Raw genomic sequence first — 17,206 nt, 5'->3', positions numbered from 1 at the left:
CGAAATCTGCTGCTGACACTCCTTTGCCAACAGCAAGACCAAGTTCATCATCCAGCATGGCTTATTCAGACAAGAGAGCCCATATTAGCAGCTCATGTTCAAAAAAGCAGTTCAAAAGCTGCCAAGGTGTAAGGAAAGCATAACGCGGGCCACTTCTCTGACACCTGTGAATAATCAGAAGTGGCATCATTATAGACGGCTTGTGCCACTGCCAACCTGTGTTAATCTTTATTTAAAGTTGATTTTTCTCTTTTGATGGCGGGTTCACATCAAGGACAAAAACTATAGCGTTGTAATAATCTCACAATATGAGAATTGTGTGCACAACACAGTTATTACGATAACGACACATTGTTTGTGCATGGACAGGTTGATGACTAATTTCACTGGTACTTGTGACTAAGTGACAATAAAGGCTACTACTTCTAACGACACATTGGAATCACACAGAATCCAGCTCAGACATTTAAAGCAGCAGACAACATAACTGCAGCATGCACTTATAAACAATGTTATCGTACGCTGGTGTGGATGCTAATGTAGTTTTCGTTCTCGGTGTGCATGGACATTAAAGGAACACGCCGACTTTTTGGGACTTCAGCTTATTCACCGTATCCCCCAGAGTTAGATAAGTCCATATACATACCCTTCTCATCCCCGCGGGTGCCGTAAATCTGTCTGACGCACCCACCGCTAGCCTAGCTTAGCACAAAGACTGGAGGTAAACGGCTCCAGCTAGCATACTGCTCCCAATAAGTGACAAAATAATGCCAAAATGTTCCTATTTACATGTTGTGATTTGTATAGTCAGAGTAAATAACAAGGTCACATGAGACATAGCCAGAGACAGAGTTACGGCACGCACGGAGATGAAAAGGGTATGTATAGATGGACTTAACTCTGGGGGATACGGTGAATAAGCTAAAGTCCCAAAAAGTCAGCGTGTTCCTTTGAGAGAAGATCAACAGAGGGAAGAGGGGGAATGCAATTAAAAGCTGGAGTCAAACTCGCATTGCCCAAATGAGCATCACCACAAAATGTTTTGGAGCACATGCACTGACCACCACATAGACCCACGTGGATTCTGTGACCATATAAAGCGCCACACGTCCACAGAATTACAACAATCTTTTATACTTGCAAGTTATTTTAATATATATTCAGCTTAATTTAGGTTATTCTACCAGTTGGCAATAGGCATAAGCAAAGCAATAACATGACACATTTACTAGAGTTACCATGGGCAAACATTAACAGCTAAGCTCATGGACAGAGGAAGAGTATCAGAGTGCAGGAGCAGGTGAGACAGAGACATATGCTGAAATCACACCCTTAATGAAACCAGTTCAAACCACCAGAATAAATCAATTGACACGAACACGCTTTCTGGCCGATAATCCACTTGAGGTGAAGAAATCAAAAAGGTGTGTTGTGTATGTCACCAGCTGTGGTTGGGGGACCGCAGGGCATATTTGAGTCAGCTGGGCCTGTGGTCACAACAGATAGCTGAGACAGCAGAAACTATGTCTCTTTTACACACACACACACACACACACACACACACACACACACACACACACACACACACAACTACATGTCTCAACTCTTCCATCAGCCTTTCATCAGCTTGACACCATGTGGGAACAACTAGATGACATATCCAGTATTGCTGACCTCTGTCATTAATCTCCTTACTTTAGACACATGGAGATAGCGTGACAGAAACCCAGCCTGTGATTCAAATCAGACAATGGCACTTATAATACACCAGCATTAATGACACATTTTACAAAAAAAAAGTTTATTGAATTATTCACAACTGTACATGATCAGTGCTGACACAGTTTGCTACATACTTTGGTGTGAAGTTGAGAGGTTGTGAAAGGCAGGCGGGTTCAGGGTTTGTATTGTACTAAAGACGGAGTTCGCAGCGACCGGTTCTGCTGCGGCCCCATGAAGCGGACTCCAGTTCCAACAGTCCACATTTACACAAAAAGGTTGAAAAGAGCTGCTCTCTTCTCTCTCGTGCGCACACGCTTTCACACTGAAGCTTCCACCAAAGTCAAGTGCAGGCAATGAACATATTCATTCGAAAACTGGCTCAACTGGTACAGAAGAGAATCCCCAAATGACTCGGATCACTCACAAAGAAGGTTTACATCAATCTGAGTGAAAACAGGGCTGCAGGCTCATTAGGGTGGGGCTCTACAGCAGAAGTAAGCTGTCAATCACTGGAGTGAGTCATATCCCGTTTCAACAACAGTGAACTATAGTGGGGCCGCTTATGAGATCAGTTGGCAAGTTACTCATCGCAGCGTGCAATCCATTCCGAGTCAGCGTGTTACCAATCACACTTCATTATCTGATTTCCTCTTTCCAACAAGATGCCACACAATGCGAAGGGCACAGAAAAGTAGTAGTTAGTCATTCTCCAAGTTTAATATCGCTTTCAATTTACAAAGGACTCTTCCTTCTCCTCTGGGCTGTTTCCGTCATATTCCAACTTCCACATGATTCCAGTCTGATCCAGTTTCCACGAACAGCACACAGGCTCAAAAAGCAAAAAAATAAAATAAAAAAAATACTAAGATTATTCTGGAAGGGATTTTCCAAGTGAGCCTTATAGCAAATGGCCAGCCCAGAGTGTGTGCTTACAAAATCAAAATTAAAAAGTGTGTCCTAATCTACATTCATCAAGCATTAAGGACATGAGGACAAAGAAACCCATCACAAGTATATCAGGACATGGAAATATATATAATTATATATATTTATAAAACGTCTTTATTACTCCATATATACACTTTTTAACAAATTGTCCAGGGAGCAGGAGGCTAAATTTGAAGCACTGCTTCATATTACATCACAGATCGTTCACTTTTTGTTTGAAGGAAGGTAGGCAAGGGAAAAAAATACTAAGGAAGGAATAGGCACACATAATCCCATGAGCAGACCGAAAGCAAAGGCAAGACAATATTTACTACATTAGTGCCGTCAGGGAGTCCTTGGGACAGTTTAACACGTTTCTGCTTGGATCTGTTAAGGGCTGCTCCACTTCTGTAACAATCCAGGCGTGTTAAAAATGAAAACATCTGGGAATCCGATCCCAGTGGACCAACCAATTCCTAACCTGGGTTCCAACTATAAAAGGAGGAAAAAGTGGAGGAGTGATCCCTTGAATCTGTTCAAACTCAGGCCCAAAGCTCCATCCATAGGTCTTTACATCTGGTGAAGCAGTGAATTTAGTAGATCACTTCATACACGGTGGCCTTCTTGTCTCCAGATCCCGTCACAATGTACTTATCATCAGCCGAGATGTCACAGCTCAGGACAGAGGAAGACTCCTTGGACTGTGGAGGAAGGACAGCAGAAAAACCATTAGCCTGACATCATCAGAGAATTCAGTGACATCATAAACCACAGAGAAGTGTCAACATCAAGAAATTACACCACTCTAAGAGGCAAATAGGTGTGTTATTAATAGTTTCAAGTTAATTAGACAAGTGGCAATGTGCTGGTATGTGAGCGGTGCAGAGTGGCGTGATTTTTGCCTGGCTATTATATTAATATTTTGAATTAGCTTTTATTTTTATATTTTGTTTTCATTTTAATTTTAGTCTTAAGTTTTTTGCCATTTTGTACACGCTTTTGTCATTTCTATAAGTCATTTATTATTTCTATTTACAGTGGCATTACATTTATTTTTATTTCAGTTTTAGTAATTTTAGTACTTCAACAAGCTTCAGTTAGCTGCCAAGCCCTACATTGTATACATTTTTCTAGGGATGTATGATATATCGGCCACCATATCGGTATTGGGCCGATATATGTTCATTTTTATTGTAATAGTAATCGACCCAATAAGTACATTTGGCTGATATATAAAAGCCTATAGATAATGTATTATTTATTTCAGCTGAGACACATGCGCACGGTTTGCCATGATGGTTTTGAATTGCTTGAAATGTTATTGGAATCACTTTGAAAAGGAAAATACAGTAAAGTGCAACACATGCAGCACAAGTCTGTCATATAGGCTACATAAAATGATTATTAATCAGAACAGTACTGTAAAAAAGTTTTGAAGTCTGTTCACCCGTGTTTTAGCACACTGGGTAATACAAGTTGTAATATGTTTATCTTGCAAAAATATCTGATTGATCTCATATAGATTTGGTTGAGTTAATTAACACACTAACAAAGCACTTTTTTTACCGGTGTTCATTTACAGCTCAAACACCAATGCTGTTATTTGAAACAGTAATATTAATTTAAGATGTTTTTTAAAACAAACAAACAAACAAAAATGAATGCACTATTAATAATAAGTTACTGTTTATGGTAATATGGTTCAATTAAAATCATTTCATTATTGTCTGGTTGTAAACTAGGCGATTCCATAAAAAAATTAATAAAATTAAAAGTTTATACGTTGTCCAATAACTTGTTTGCATTTTTAGGCATTATTTTATTTCTTTGTAAGGCTTTTTTTGGATACATAAATTTGGCCATCTGAGTGTAAAATTCATTTTAAAAGTTAAGGAATCTTACACTAGTTCACTATAGGCTACTGTACTGTATATGTTTTATTTATGTTAAAGTGCTTGGGACATGACTTTAAAAATGGTGAGACTTTGATTTTGTAATCAGGCTTTTTTTTTAAATGATATCACTCAATGACTATTACGACAGGGATTAAAGTCCCAATGAAAGCCTGAAGAGAGAATCAATCAAACTCACACTACAACTCACACAAACAAACATTCATTTCCAATGTAGTATGGACATTTGGAGCACCTCTGTAGCAAGGGGGAGGAGGGAATGAGGTATTGACTGACATACCTGGAAAATGCTGGCACCATAGGGAGTCCTCCAGGCATTTAAGAGATTGTCCTTCCCAGTGCTCACAAACCATTTACCTTTAGGAAATGGAACAAATACACATGGACTAATGGGTACAGAGTCAAGGTTGATATAAATGACGCTACAGCTCGACTTATTTGGAAGTAGAGTGGTGGGCTATTAGAAAGAAAGAAAGAAAGAAAGAAAGAAAGAAAGAAAGAAAGAAAGAAAGAAAGAAAGAAAGAAAGAAAGAAAGAAAGAAAGAAAGAAAGAAAGAAAGAAAGAAAGAAAGAAAGAAAGAAAGAAAGAAAGAAAGAAAGAAAGAAAGAAAGAAAGAAAGAAAGAAGAAAAAGAAAAAGAAAGAAAGAAAGAAAGAGATGGGGGTGGTACAAAGTGCAACCTGGCCCCACTAAAATGGAAAAAAACCACTGAATGCTAAACTAAATTGTTTTCCCATGTCAGGTCTCAGACATACTTTACAGTAGGTCTAAAGTTTTCCCCCCAATTTACTTTCAGGTGCAAGACGTCTGCACTACATATAAGGAAAAGTAACAGTGTCTTACCACAGTAGGCGAATTTGAGGGAGAGGACACAGCTCTCGTGCAGATGCAGCTGGTACTTGTCAGGCTTGGTATGATGAAGCACCTCCACATTACTACTCTCCATTCCCACAGCCAGCCACTCGCCCGTCGGACAGTAGCCCAAAGAGAAGATCTGCATCAGACAGAGCATTTAGCATACAGACTATTAGTCCTAATCTTTGATGTAAGTCAAGAAAATGCATTTTAAAACGTTGTGGCATGATACTAGGGGGGGTACATTTTTGCCACAGAAATCTCACCTTTATATTATTGTATACAAGTAGCACGTAACATGAATCAGTTCTTCTAGGGTTCAAACCTACAACGTTTGAGTATTTGCCTAGTTATTCCTCTCTATTTATTACATAAGAGAACTTGGGTAACATTTGACATTACATGTGCTCATGTATCACAGGGCAACGTATTCATGTGAGCGTGTGTGAATTATACCTGTGAAGTGAAGTCATGCTGCTGGAGCTGTCGTCCCTCTCTAAGGTCCCAGGATCGTACTGTGTTGTCCAGTCCACCTGTCCACAGTTTGGTGCCATCATGGGAAATGTCTATACAACTTGCCCCATCTGTGTGGCCCTGGAACTGCCTACATACAGACAGATACACATTGTCTTTAAATGCATCAGTACAGTATACACATCTCTATTCACAAAGAGACACCATTTAATGTGGCATTCCCTGGTGTGCTTCCTACCTGACAAGGGTTTGGTTATGAAGGTCCCAGACAGCAATATTTCCATCACTGCAGCAGGAGAAGCAGACCTTGGCGTCGGGGCTGATCGCCAGCGCATAGCAGGCTGGGGCAGAAGAGGTGAGCTCGGCTTTGATACGGGGAGTCTGAGAGGCTAAATCCCATATGGTCAGAGTGCTGGCTTCCCCTCCAACAATCAGAGTACGGCCATCCGGAAGCAGCTTACAGGAACGGATGTAGTTATCCCTGTTCTGAAGAGAGAGAGAAGAGGGCAACTCATGTTGAGAGACAGATATTTTTGAAATGGTGTCTTAAAATAGGATAAAAAAAAATAAGACAATTCTATTTCTTTTTTTGTATTTCACAAGAATATGTACAAATATCACTCTCTAGCCCCTCAAAAATCAGGCTGAAGAGGTAAACCAATCAAAATGGCAGAGCTAAAAAGCAGTCGTTCAGCTCCCTGTTATTTGCTCTGGCTCTCTAAATCTTGTCTAACCTGTGTTTATGAAGGTTAATAGAGGAGAAGAGGCGGCCGATAAGAGGGCCCAGAATGGTAAGTGGGTAGGGAAAAGCTTTTAAGGGTTTTTAGTTGCAGCACCAGGATGAAGCACATTTTCAAATTAGCAGGAGAATTCTAGATCTGCTCCTGAGGGAGATCAATAACTCCAGGCTTTCAGACAAATTAAATCACTTTATAATGGCCAAACAGCTCATCAAATACACAGCTTTCTGCACTATGGAGCAACACACACACACACACACACTACTCTGACTGAGGGGATAACGGAGAGCCATCATGGTATTTTCCCTTAAAATAACTACGCATAGCCTATAGATTTGGTTCTTTATTTGGCAGGGGAATTAAAGGGAGGATAATGATTAAAATAGTAGTTACAAAAAATTAAAGAGTGTATTTGTACTTCAAAAAGGATCATTCAAAAATAAGCCTGGTAATTTGTGTGGAGTGATTAGACATCAATTTTTACCAGACAGTCGAGTTGCGAGACAGGGCTCTTGCTGCCAGGCTGACTGATGTCCCAGATCTTCACACAGCCCTTGCCACCAGTGTAGACGTGCCGCGTGGGATTGCTGATAGTTACGGCACACACCACCTCACCATGGCTGAGTGTGTTGATCTGGCGGGCGTGACGGGGAATGCCTGGTCCAATAAGAGCGTCTGGAGGAAAAGGTACTGGTTGCATCTGGCCATCCGCACTAACGTGGAAGGAGTAGGCCCTATTTACCAGGACATGAAAGAAAGAGATAAAAGAATAAGAAGGATCAAAATGAATAAGAAATTCTCTTACACTAATGCTCAATTTTGTAAGATTTGTAATGTTTTTAAAAGTCTGTTAAACTCTGCCAGGCTGCATTCATTTGATAAAAAAATACAGTAAAACATTAATAATGTGAAATGTTATAACAATGTAACTGTAAAAAAAGTGTTCAAGAAACATTTCTTGTTATTAAAGCTAAAAATAGTTGTGCTGCTTAATATTTTTGTGGAAACTGATACTTTGTTCAGGATTCTTTGATGAATAAAAAGTTCAAAAGAACAGCATTTATTTTCAATTTAAATATTTTCTAACATTATAAATGTCAAAAGCAATTTAATGCATCCTTGCTGAATAAACGTAGGCCTATTTGTTTCTAAAAAATAAAAAATCTTACTGACTTCAAACTTCCTAACAGTAGTGTGTTATACATAGTTATAGATGGCTCAATAACAGCACTTACGGTTTCCCTCCTGGTATAGAGGTCAGACTTGCTGGCAGACCGGGAGCACGCATGTGCGGATGAGGATCAAAGCCCGCCTGCAACACAGACATCTTAGAATAAAAAAAAGTAAAAATGTAAAAAATACATAAGCCACAAAACAAACTGAAACTGATTTGACAGTCTAATTTATCCTGCATCAGCTCTTTTGTAATACATTTTAATATTCTAGTTGAGCACTTGTTTGCGCTTTATCTCTCCCCTCAAGCCTTTATTAGAGACCCCCAGACAACTGTTTTACTTCCCATGCCATCAGCGCAAACAGAGATGCAGAACAAATCATTACAAACGCAAAAGGCAATATTTACCCAGAATGCTATCCTAACAGGGTATGCATGCTAAGTTAGACTAGATCATGGGTACCCACCAGCCAGAATGTTTTAGATGTCTCACTAATTAAAACACCTGATTCAACATATCAGCTTCCTAGTATGTTGATTAGCGAGACATCCAAAACATACAGGGAGGTGGGTCCCAAGGACTGGAGTTGTGAAACACTGTCCTAGATGATTAAAAGAACAGGAGTTGGAGGGGAAAAAAAACTGAAAAAAGGACTAAACATTTCTGGAACAATTTAGAAAGGTTTATGTAGTCTGAAAATAATGACATGGGAGTCTAACCATTGGCGAGCGTCCATAGGCAGCAGCGGCTGCGGCGCTCATCTGAGGCGAGATATGAAGGCCAGGGTAAACACCTGGACTGGTCAATGAGCCGTTCATCTCTGGGTGGTGTCCCATCATGGCAAAGGGAGCCCCATACGGCGCCGCAATCGATAATGGCGTACGTAGGGCAGGTGCTGATGGGAATATATGGAGAGAAGAAAAGCCAAAGTTGAAAAGCCATAAATACACTCTCACACTTACAAGTTTAGCTGGTCAGCATATATTAGCTCTATTAACTCAAAGTTGTCCCATGATTAAAAATATGGTCACAATCTTTAGGTTTAGACACATGGGAATGCTTGATGAACGGATAGCTTTATAACGTGCGCATTTACTACTTACCCAGCGCTTCCATGCCAGGTGGTTTTCCGGGTATGGGCCTGAGCCCAGGGGTGTTGCTGGTTCCTGGGGTGGGAGCGTCATTGCGTGGGGTGGGGGTGTTGGACTTTAAACCTGGGGTGGAGGACTTGTCGTTCTGCAAGATGAAGGAACAGAGATGGAATTAACGAAGCTAAAGCTACATACCACAAATTCTCAAATCCAGAGAGCTCTCTCGCACTAATCCAGTCAAACACTGACAGCTCATTATTGCTGAGGAGGATAAAGCTAAACTTCAGACCGAACCCTTCCCCGAGACCTCATCCTCTCACTCATCTTTAATCACTCTCTCTACTCTCTTTTCTCCTCTTCCCCTCTGAGGCTAGCTAAGCGCATTGAGATATTAGCCAAGGCTAGCAGCTAAGCCGCTGTTTGTCTGACAGTAGCTGATGTATTCATGTTACGCTTCAAACTGACATTTATGCTGCAGCTATAAAACTGCTGAGAGGAAGAGGGTTTGCAAATGTGCAGAGACTTGACAGCACAAACACCCATCCTCTAGTTCCCAACACTTACATGTGGGTGGTCCTTCACTTTAGAAGAGGGGGTGCTCCCAGAGGACGCCACAGAAGCCGGGCTGTTGGGGGCATCTTTCTTCAGTGCTCTGGCTTTATCGAGGCCATTCTCAGGAGGAGAGTGAGACGGGCTGACCCTTGGAGTGGCTGGATCCTACAGTGGGAAAGAGAAAAGTCAGTCACATACGAAAGAGATAATGTTCTCCAAACAAAAAAGGGAAAGACTGTTAGCTTTTTACCTCGTTAGACACATCCACGACTAGATCATCACTTTTGTCGCCATCACTGTCCTGTAGAGTATAAGCAGCAGATACATTTAAGACGGTTATGAATTTTGTTGGTTTCAATAATACATTTACAGCAGAAATTCATCAAATTAAAACATACACTACAGTTTAAAAGTTTGGAGTCTGTGAGATATTTTATGTTTTTGAATTTTTTTTTTAATGCTCATAAAGTCTTCATTTATTTGACCAAAAATACAGTAAAAACCTAAAATTCTGAAATATTATAAATTATAATATATTTTAAAAATGTCATTATTCCTGCAAAGGCAAAGCTGAATTTTCAGCAGACATTAATCTCCAGTTCAGAAATATTTCTAATATGCTAATCTAAGACCTAATTGGTGCTCAAGAAACATGTATTAATATTTTCAATGTTGGAAACAGTTGTGCTGTAGAAAATTGTGATGCATTTTTTCTGGACTTCTCAAAAAAAAAAATGTTTTTGTGACAATGTAAATGTCTTTTACAGTCACTTTTGAACAATTGAATACATCCTTGCTGAAGTGTTAATTTCTTTAATAAAAAAAATCTTACTGACTACAAACGTTTGAACAGTATTATAGGTTTTTGCAAGAAACTTAATTAGGAATGCACAATATATTAGTATCATTGTTCATCAGACATAATTCATTGTAGATTACATCTGCAATCAGGTAAAATTAAGCTTTAAAACCCTAATTTAAGACTGCTGAATGTAATCTGTATCAAAAGTAATATTTATTTTTTTATACTGTACAACTGGGGCAGTAAAAGACAAACGCTTACATATCGGCTCATGTTGTCCTTTTCCTCCACTCTGCGTTTCTTTGAGTCCAAACTGTATTCAGACGAGCCTCTGTGTTTCTCACTGGCTCTCAGACTGTCTGATGGTGATACTGAATTATTCTATTGAAAAAGAAAGAAAAAATTTGATCAGAAGTTAAACAAATCAGAAAAAACGCTTATCCCTGTGCACTTGCTGACAAAACAAACTCTTAAATGTTCCCTTGAAATAGCATTACATTTAAATAATATGTACATTTTCCACTAGCGCATACCGGTAATCAATATTTCCAGATCCTCCCTTAAACTGTATCATCTTGAGAAACTCAAATTGAGATGATATATACAGTAGTCAAAATTTGAAGTGGATCAAAACCTTTCGTCGAAGTTATATATGAATTTTGAACAATACCCATACTTGTCTAAGGAGACCTTTGAATTTTGAACAATACCCATTCTTGTCTTAGGAAACCTTTGAAGAACATTTTTGATCCACTTCAAATATTGATTACTGTATATACAAACACTCCAAGTAAAGAACTTCTTTCTCAGTATAATGTAACAGGCACTTCAGGTTCAGCTCATTAGCTGTAGACAGTCAGCTATGCTCAGAATGGCCCAGGCTCTCAGCAGCACAAATACAAATATCAGAGGCGTCATGGGGCCACTGGTGGCTTTGAGCAAGCCATGTGTGTAAATTCCTCCCTCGTACAAGGTAAACACGGAAAAGCGAGGGGGTTAAGCCCCAGGCCCAGTTAGATCACCCTGTACTCCCTGGCAATGAGGAAGGGAGAGAGCGTGGGGCCTGCCAAGCAAGCAAGCCCAGGCCCCATGAAGCAAAGCAGGCGGGACAGCTGAGCAAACTATCCCTGAAGAGTGAGGCCTCCAAACCAGCCTGACCACACCACACTTCAAACATTCTGGCCTAACCCCGCAGCCCTGGGCAACCTGCACCGAGCATTACACAACGTGAATGCGCCAAACTGGACAGCAGGGTCAAGCGAAAACTGATCCCTGCAGCACAGAAATGGGGATAGAGAGAATAACAGTGAAACGCACACACTAAACCAGAATAAACGGACCCTCACCCTGAGAGTTAACAAGCCAGACGACAAGCTTGTTTTCCTACCCTCCCACACATCCCCATCCCAAATAAAACACAGCAAACAGCCACCCTTTCACCACAACTAGCGGGCCTTAAATGAGGCCGTAGCAGAGATAGCGAGTCCATGCATGGCCCTCCGCCAAAACCACTCACTATCTTTATTGTAGGGTTGCACGAAAACGCAATACGGCTTAGTGTGATTATCAAACTGCAAATGCTGCCATTTAATTAAATATACACCCTGTGTGTTTCAGAGTGAAGCGTGGCACATGACCTGGTGTCTCAGCGAAACACCAGCGTGGCTTTCAGTGTCTCAGAGCAGCTTGGTACGCAGTAAATGCTGCTCCTTAGGAAAACCATGCAGAGTTTCTGCATTTCAAAACACAACACGTCAACCATCTACTTAAACTTGTAGAGGACTTCTAAAACGGCCAACAAAAGAGAATTAAGGGCTCCCTTCAGTTCTCCACTAAAAAACTTTTATTATACATTTTATTATACAATTAATTAAAAGTACATTTAACTTGTGATTTTACAATTGTTCTGTAAAATATTTTGTTGAACATTTTTAAATGGTAACAACCTAATAATATTCACAATATTAATAATAAATAATTATTCTTATGATAGTTATATTGATATATAAATCACAGTTTTTGACCAAATTGTGGAGCTCTCCAAAAAAGCACAGCAAATCTGGGTTTTTACCACAAACAAAGAAGTGTACTTAAACTGAGAAAGTTTGTGCAGATACAGTACAGTAGGAGAAAGTGAAAGCAGAAAGGACAGGAAAGGGAGAGCAGCTGGAGTTTCATTGCCCAGAATGCACTGAGAATGGCAGCGGCTGAGTGGCGCTCCCTCTGTGAGCACAGCTGGGCAGACGGGCACCATCTCTTGGCCAGAGTGTGGCCCTGCCAGGGCATGATCTCAGTGCCAAGCCCACACTCTCAGTCTGACTGACAAACCTCTATTCATGCAGAGAGCGAAGGGGAGATAGATGAAAAGGAGGATGTGGCTGGGCCAAAGGAAGTGATCTCGAAGGCAGAAGGAACTCCATGCTCTCCTGGAGACGACACAAAGGAATCCCAGGAGCTTAAACCCCACTCACAAACACTCTACAACAATCTCAGTGTTGCTTTTGTCAGCATTAAGCAGCCCATTTCTGTCCCCACCCCCTTCTTCGTCTTATCCAAAAGTAATAAATAGACCTAGACTGCTCTCTCAGCCTGACAGGGAGAGAGCGAGCAACTGAGCGTGTATGTGTGCATCTCAGCTGCGGGTTTAATAGGCTGACCTTTTAAGACAGGCTTAACGTGACTCAATAAGCAAAGTCAGAGCGGTGCTATCAGATGACCCGTGACAACAGGAAGTCCTGGCGGGCAGAGAGCAGGATGGCCACTGCTGCACTAAGCGCTAATCAGCAGCAGAGTCTGATTTCTGCAGGCATGACTGCACTCATTCACACTGCTGCCCATTCAACACACACACACACAATACACTATTGCCAAGTCAAACCTTTCTGCATATCCAGTTTAAGAGGTGAAACGGGGCAATCCAGCATTTGGGAGATAGGGAGAATTTAAGTGGTTACATGAAAACCTCAAATAAACACAGCAAGAGGTATGCACAGGGGGACAGAACCAGAGCTGTGGAGACAAAGAGCCAAAGGAATGAATGAAAGAGCAGTTAACAAAACTGTAGAAAAGAGGCACAAGAAGAAACAAAGGAGGAGGCTATGAGATATGGTTGAATGAGTAAGGTTTATCTGAGCCAAGAGCTGCAGACATGAAGAGTGGGTGAGGACAAATCCTTTAAGATAGAGAGTCAAAGTCTTTTTTAATTGTGATGAAATTATAGCGCTGCTAATCTCTGGCCTGTGCTTTTGCGCATTTTTTACCTGGATTAAAAGCAGGATTATACAGCAGGCTCCTCTCGCTCGCTCTCTCTTTTTTTTGTAAAGCTTAGTGTGCCCTAACGCTGCCTGCTTGGCTCTCTACACGCTGTTAACGTACAGTACCACTGACTTCCCTCTTTATCAAACGTCAGGACTTAAAAGAATAGTTCAATGAAAAATTTTAATTCTGCCATGACATACTTCATCCTAATTCCAAACCACATTCTTTTTGTGGAACACAAAAGGAGTAATGGTAAAGAATGTACAATACTTTTTTTTTTTTTTTACACAAAATTAAAAACAACGGGTTTTCCAGCTTTAAGTTGGGTGTTAATTTTCACATATTAAGTAATAAATCACGTTTTTGTAAAGAGTCATCTGAATGGTAAACACTCATGAAATGAAGACTGTACTCATAATACTTTTCTATAAAAAGCATTTTAATTTTGTATTGTCCAGGTGTTTCACTAAACTTCAAAGAGAATCCTCACGCACACTGGCTGCCATCCATGTAGATACGCTAGCAGCAGTGTTGTTGTTCGGTGTCGCGAAGAGTGAAAACTAGTCTCATTAGCACCTAACATCTAGCACAGTCAGAATAAAACCGCATGTAACCATGTCCTTCGGAATACATTTGACAAATCAGGTTAAAATCTCCTTTGGATTGTAAGGGGTGCTTTAAACTTTTTCTAATCCGATCAAGAGGACATGTAAACAGTTGATCGGATGGAAAAATGGAACTGGAAAGGACTGCGCATGTGCAATGACGTAGAAATGGCGTAATGACACGAGGAACGAGCTGTTGTTGTTAAATGAACGAAGCGACAAATGACTATCGTATCATTCTAAAGTTTTCCTTCCACTCATCAACTGTGAAGTGGAGCAGGACAATGAAATGATTCCAATTGAGTAAACATAGCTACCGTAATTTACATTAAATTCAAAGATGATAATGCTGATCCACTTCGACAGATGGCAGTGCAGTGTCTAACACCATTGTGGCATCTTCACTTAACGGCCATGAACAACAATGCAAACGCTAGCAAAAAGCAACTGAATGCACATTTAAAATGGACACAAAAGTACCACTAAAGTCAAATGATTCATTTGTAAAGCCTTCTGCACTATACAGTAGTTTTGTGTGAGGAACAGATTACAAGTTATTCGTGAATTGATTCAGAAACTAACAGAACTCACCGTGCTAGACTCTCGCTCTTTATCCAAGGGAGAACGATGAAGGAGATAAAAGAAACAGAAAGAAAAACATCAAGTCAGCATTTACATTTATTTTCTTACCAAAGCATGAGCGTACTGCTTCAGGACATTTGTTGTGGTTTTCTCTTCAGTGCATGCGCGAGTTACCTCTGTGCTCCAGGTCATGGTGGTTCTTCTCATCTTTGACTGGCAGGTGTGCCTGGCTGCCCAGAGCCCCCAGCGCCAGCAGACCTGATCCTGAGCCTGTGACTGGAGGGATGCCTGGGGGCTGCAGCCCCGAGGGGTGAGGGGGCAGCTGGACCGGGGGTCCGTGGGCAGCATGGGAAAGGTGCTGAGCCTGGAGCTGCTGCTGCTGTCAACACACACATTTATATCAAGTGGGTCGGAGGGAAAGGGCTTATGGACTGCAAACACTGAATAAAGGTGACTGGTTAAGCCCTTCTCTCACAGGATGCACAGAGAGGAACATTGGCACCCTAACACCTCCATTAGTGGCTGGATCAAAGCAGGACACTCTTCACAAGGACATGTCCTCCTTGAGCTCAGCGGGAATAGCTCACTCACACATACTACTGATTTCTAAACTAACGTACACACCGCCTTTGAAAAACCACACTACTTAACATATATCTTTTTGCAGCAAACCAGGATATGCACAAAACTATTATTAATTACATGGTTAAAACAGGTTTGATTTATACACACTCCCATCTTACACGAGGCAAAATGAAAATGAGGGTGCATGATTTTCAGATATTTGTTCACTGAATCAATATGTACACATACATTAATCCACACACACACAAAGTCAAGTGAGTTTAGTGAAATGTTGGTAAACACAGCAGTCACCTCACAACCCATAATGTATCTGAGAGTTTACACACAGACCCATGGTTATCATCACATAGGCTATGCAACTCCTCCATGCCTCCTTAACAACAGCCAATGATATATGTCATTCTCTGTGTTAATTTAATAGTAAGTAACACGTGGTGTCAAAGCAGTGGCTGTTTACAGCTGAGAGAGGAAGATGTGATTATGAAACAGAATAGATCAGGTAAATTTGTTTCATTGTGTTATTTTAATACCATCCGAATCAAACACAGCATGTTGTTCCTTGCTTAATGTCTGAAAAAAAATTGTGCCTTCATCTAATAATACAAATAAAGCTACATATCTCATTGCACTGCTGTCATTCTTAATTCATCTTAATTCCCTTAATTGTACACAGTGTTATAATTATATAATTTAAAACCAATATAATTTTGCTTTATTAACGGTTCTGTGACACATACATACATTGCACATGAGCTTCCCACATCTACAAAAGACAGACACACCCACATAAGTAATAACTCCAAAAAACCCAATTCAGTTCAAATCAGTTCTTAAGTAATAACTGTAAATCAAACTAATTTAGTCCATAGTGTTAACAAAAATACTGACATTTATTGTCAGATAAAAAGCTTAAATACACTACAGTTCAAAAGCTTCTAACTTAGACTTTTTGTAGGAAAATATATATTTTTGCTAAAAAATAATGCATTAAACTGATCAAAATTGACAGAAAAGGCATTTATAATGTTACAAAAAATATATAGATTTCAAAAAATAAATGCTGTCAAATTTTTAAATGTGATAAGAAATCATATTAGAAATCACGTGACACTGAAGAAACGGTGACTGGAAATACAGCTTTGCCATCACATTTTAAAATATATTAAAAAAAAGTTTAAATTATAATGATGTTTCAAAATATTAGCATTTTTACTCGTTTTTTAATCAAACAATTTTGATTAGCCTTTGTAAAAGGAATTCTTTTGCTCACAACAAAAAAAATAAACTTTTGAAAAGTAGTGTACATACATATAAGACCTTTGAATAGACAACTAATAGTAATTTCAGTTATGCAGAATTGAGGCTCTAAATACAAAAATATTTTTCTCATGCAAAATGTAATGCATTTAGTGAATGCATTCAGTTCTTCTTTTAAGCAAACAAAACATGTATCAAATACATTTTATTCATGTCTCAGCAGTCCTGCATTCTCAATGTAAACAGCACTCATAAATATATATTATATATTTATAAAACTGTGAGCAAGCACTACTATTCTCGCAGTAAAAAGCCATTGCTTTGACTAAAAGAAGCACAATGCAGAACATAAACACACTAAATAACACAAAAGCGTTAGGATCTAAAGAAGGTTGGGATCTCAGCTTCTTTAGCACTGACCATCAGAGCAGGGTAGACAGCATGAGGCTGCTGCTGATGAGAGAAAAGAGACGAGCATGTCATCATTACACGCTCACATAGACGCTCACTCATGAATAACACATCACTACTTCACAAATCTACCCAGGCACACCATGCTGACCAATACTATTTCAGCAATAAAGGGTGCTTTTATTTAAATGTGTGTTTTTTTAACCTCAACACATAGCTGAAAACCCTTAACCTTCCTAGAAAAACACCCTGATCCC

The 17,206-nt window shown here is 39.9% G+C and overlaps 1 protein-coding gene across 25 annotated transcripts in view; it reads right to left on the bottom strand.

Moving 5' to 3' along the window:
- Nucleotides 1–2,738: 2,738 nt before the first annotated feature.
- The window catches only part of tle3b (TLE family member 3, transcriptional corepressor b), a 28,901-nt gene continuing 14,433 nt past the window's right edge, over nt 2,739–17,206 (bottom strand). For 4 of the 25 annotated variants that reach the window (XM_079591021.1, XM_079591003.1, XM_079591027.1 and 1 more), the window contains exons 8-22: nt 16,959–16,991; nt 14,871–15,075; nt 14,706–14,722; nt 10,513–10,632; nt 9,700–9,750; nt 9,462–9,614; nt 8,910–9,042; nt 8,526–8,701; nt 7,867–7,958; nt 7,116–7,365; nt 6,130–6,377; nt 5,874–6,021; nt 5,406–5,556; nt 4,843–4,919; nt 2,739–3,350 (exon numbers count right to left, since the gene is read on the bottom strand). In XM_079591021.1, coding sequence (XP_079447147.1) covers nt 3,243–3,350; nt 4,843–4,919; nt 5,406–5,556; nt 5,874–6,021; nt 6,130–6,377; nt 7,116–7,365; nt 7,867–7,958; nt 8,526–8,701; nt 8,910–9,042; nt 9,462–9,614; nt 9,700–9,750; nt 10,513–10,632; nt 14,706–14,722; nt 14,871–15,075; nt 16,959–16,991 — 1,962 coding nt within the window. In that variant the 3' untranslated portion in view covers nt 2,739–3,242. The remainder of the gene's footprint in view (nt 3,351–4,842; nt 4,920–5,405; nt 5,557–5,873; nt 6,022–6,129; nt 6,378–7,115; nt 7,366–7,866; nt 7,959–8,525; nt 8,702–8,909; nt 9,043–9,461; nt 9,615–9,699; nt 9,751–10,512; nt 10,633–14,705; nt 14,723–14,870; nt 15,076–16,958; nt 16,992–17,206) is intronic. The other 21 variants (XM_079591011.1, XM_079591010.1, XM_079591009.1 and 18 more) reach the window with 10 other exon arrangements.

Source organism: Phoxinus phoxinus, assembly GCF_949152265.1.
Source record: "Phoxinus phoxinus genome assembly, chromosome: 2".
In the NCBI taxonomy this organism is placed as follows: Eukaryota; Metazoa; Chordata; class Actinopteri; order Cypriniformes; family Leuciscidae; genus Phoxinus; species Phoxinus phoxinus.
The sequence above is the reverse complement of the archived record's forward strand: the minus strand, read 5'-3'. Positions and strand labels throughout refer to the sequence as shown.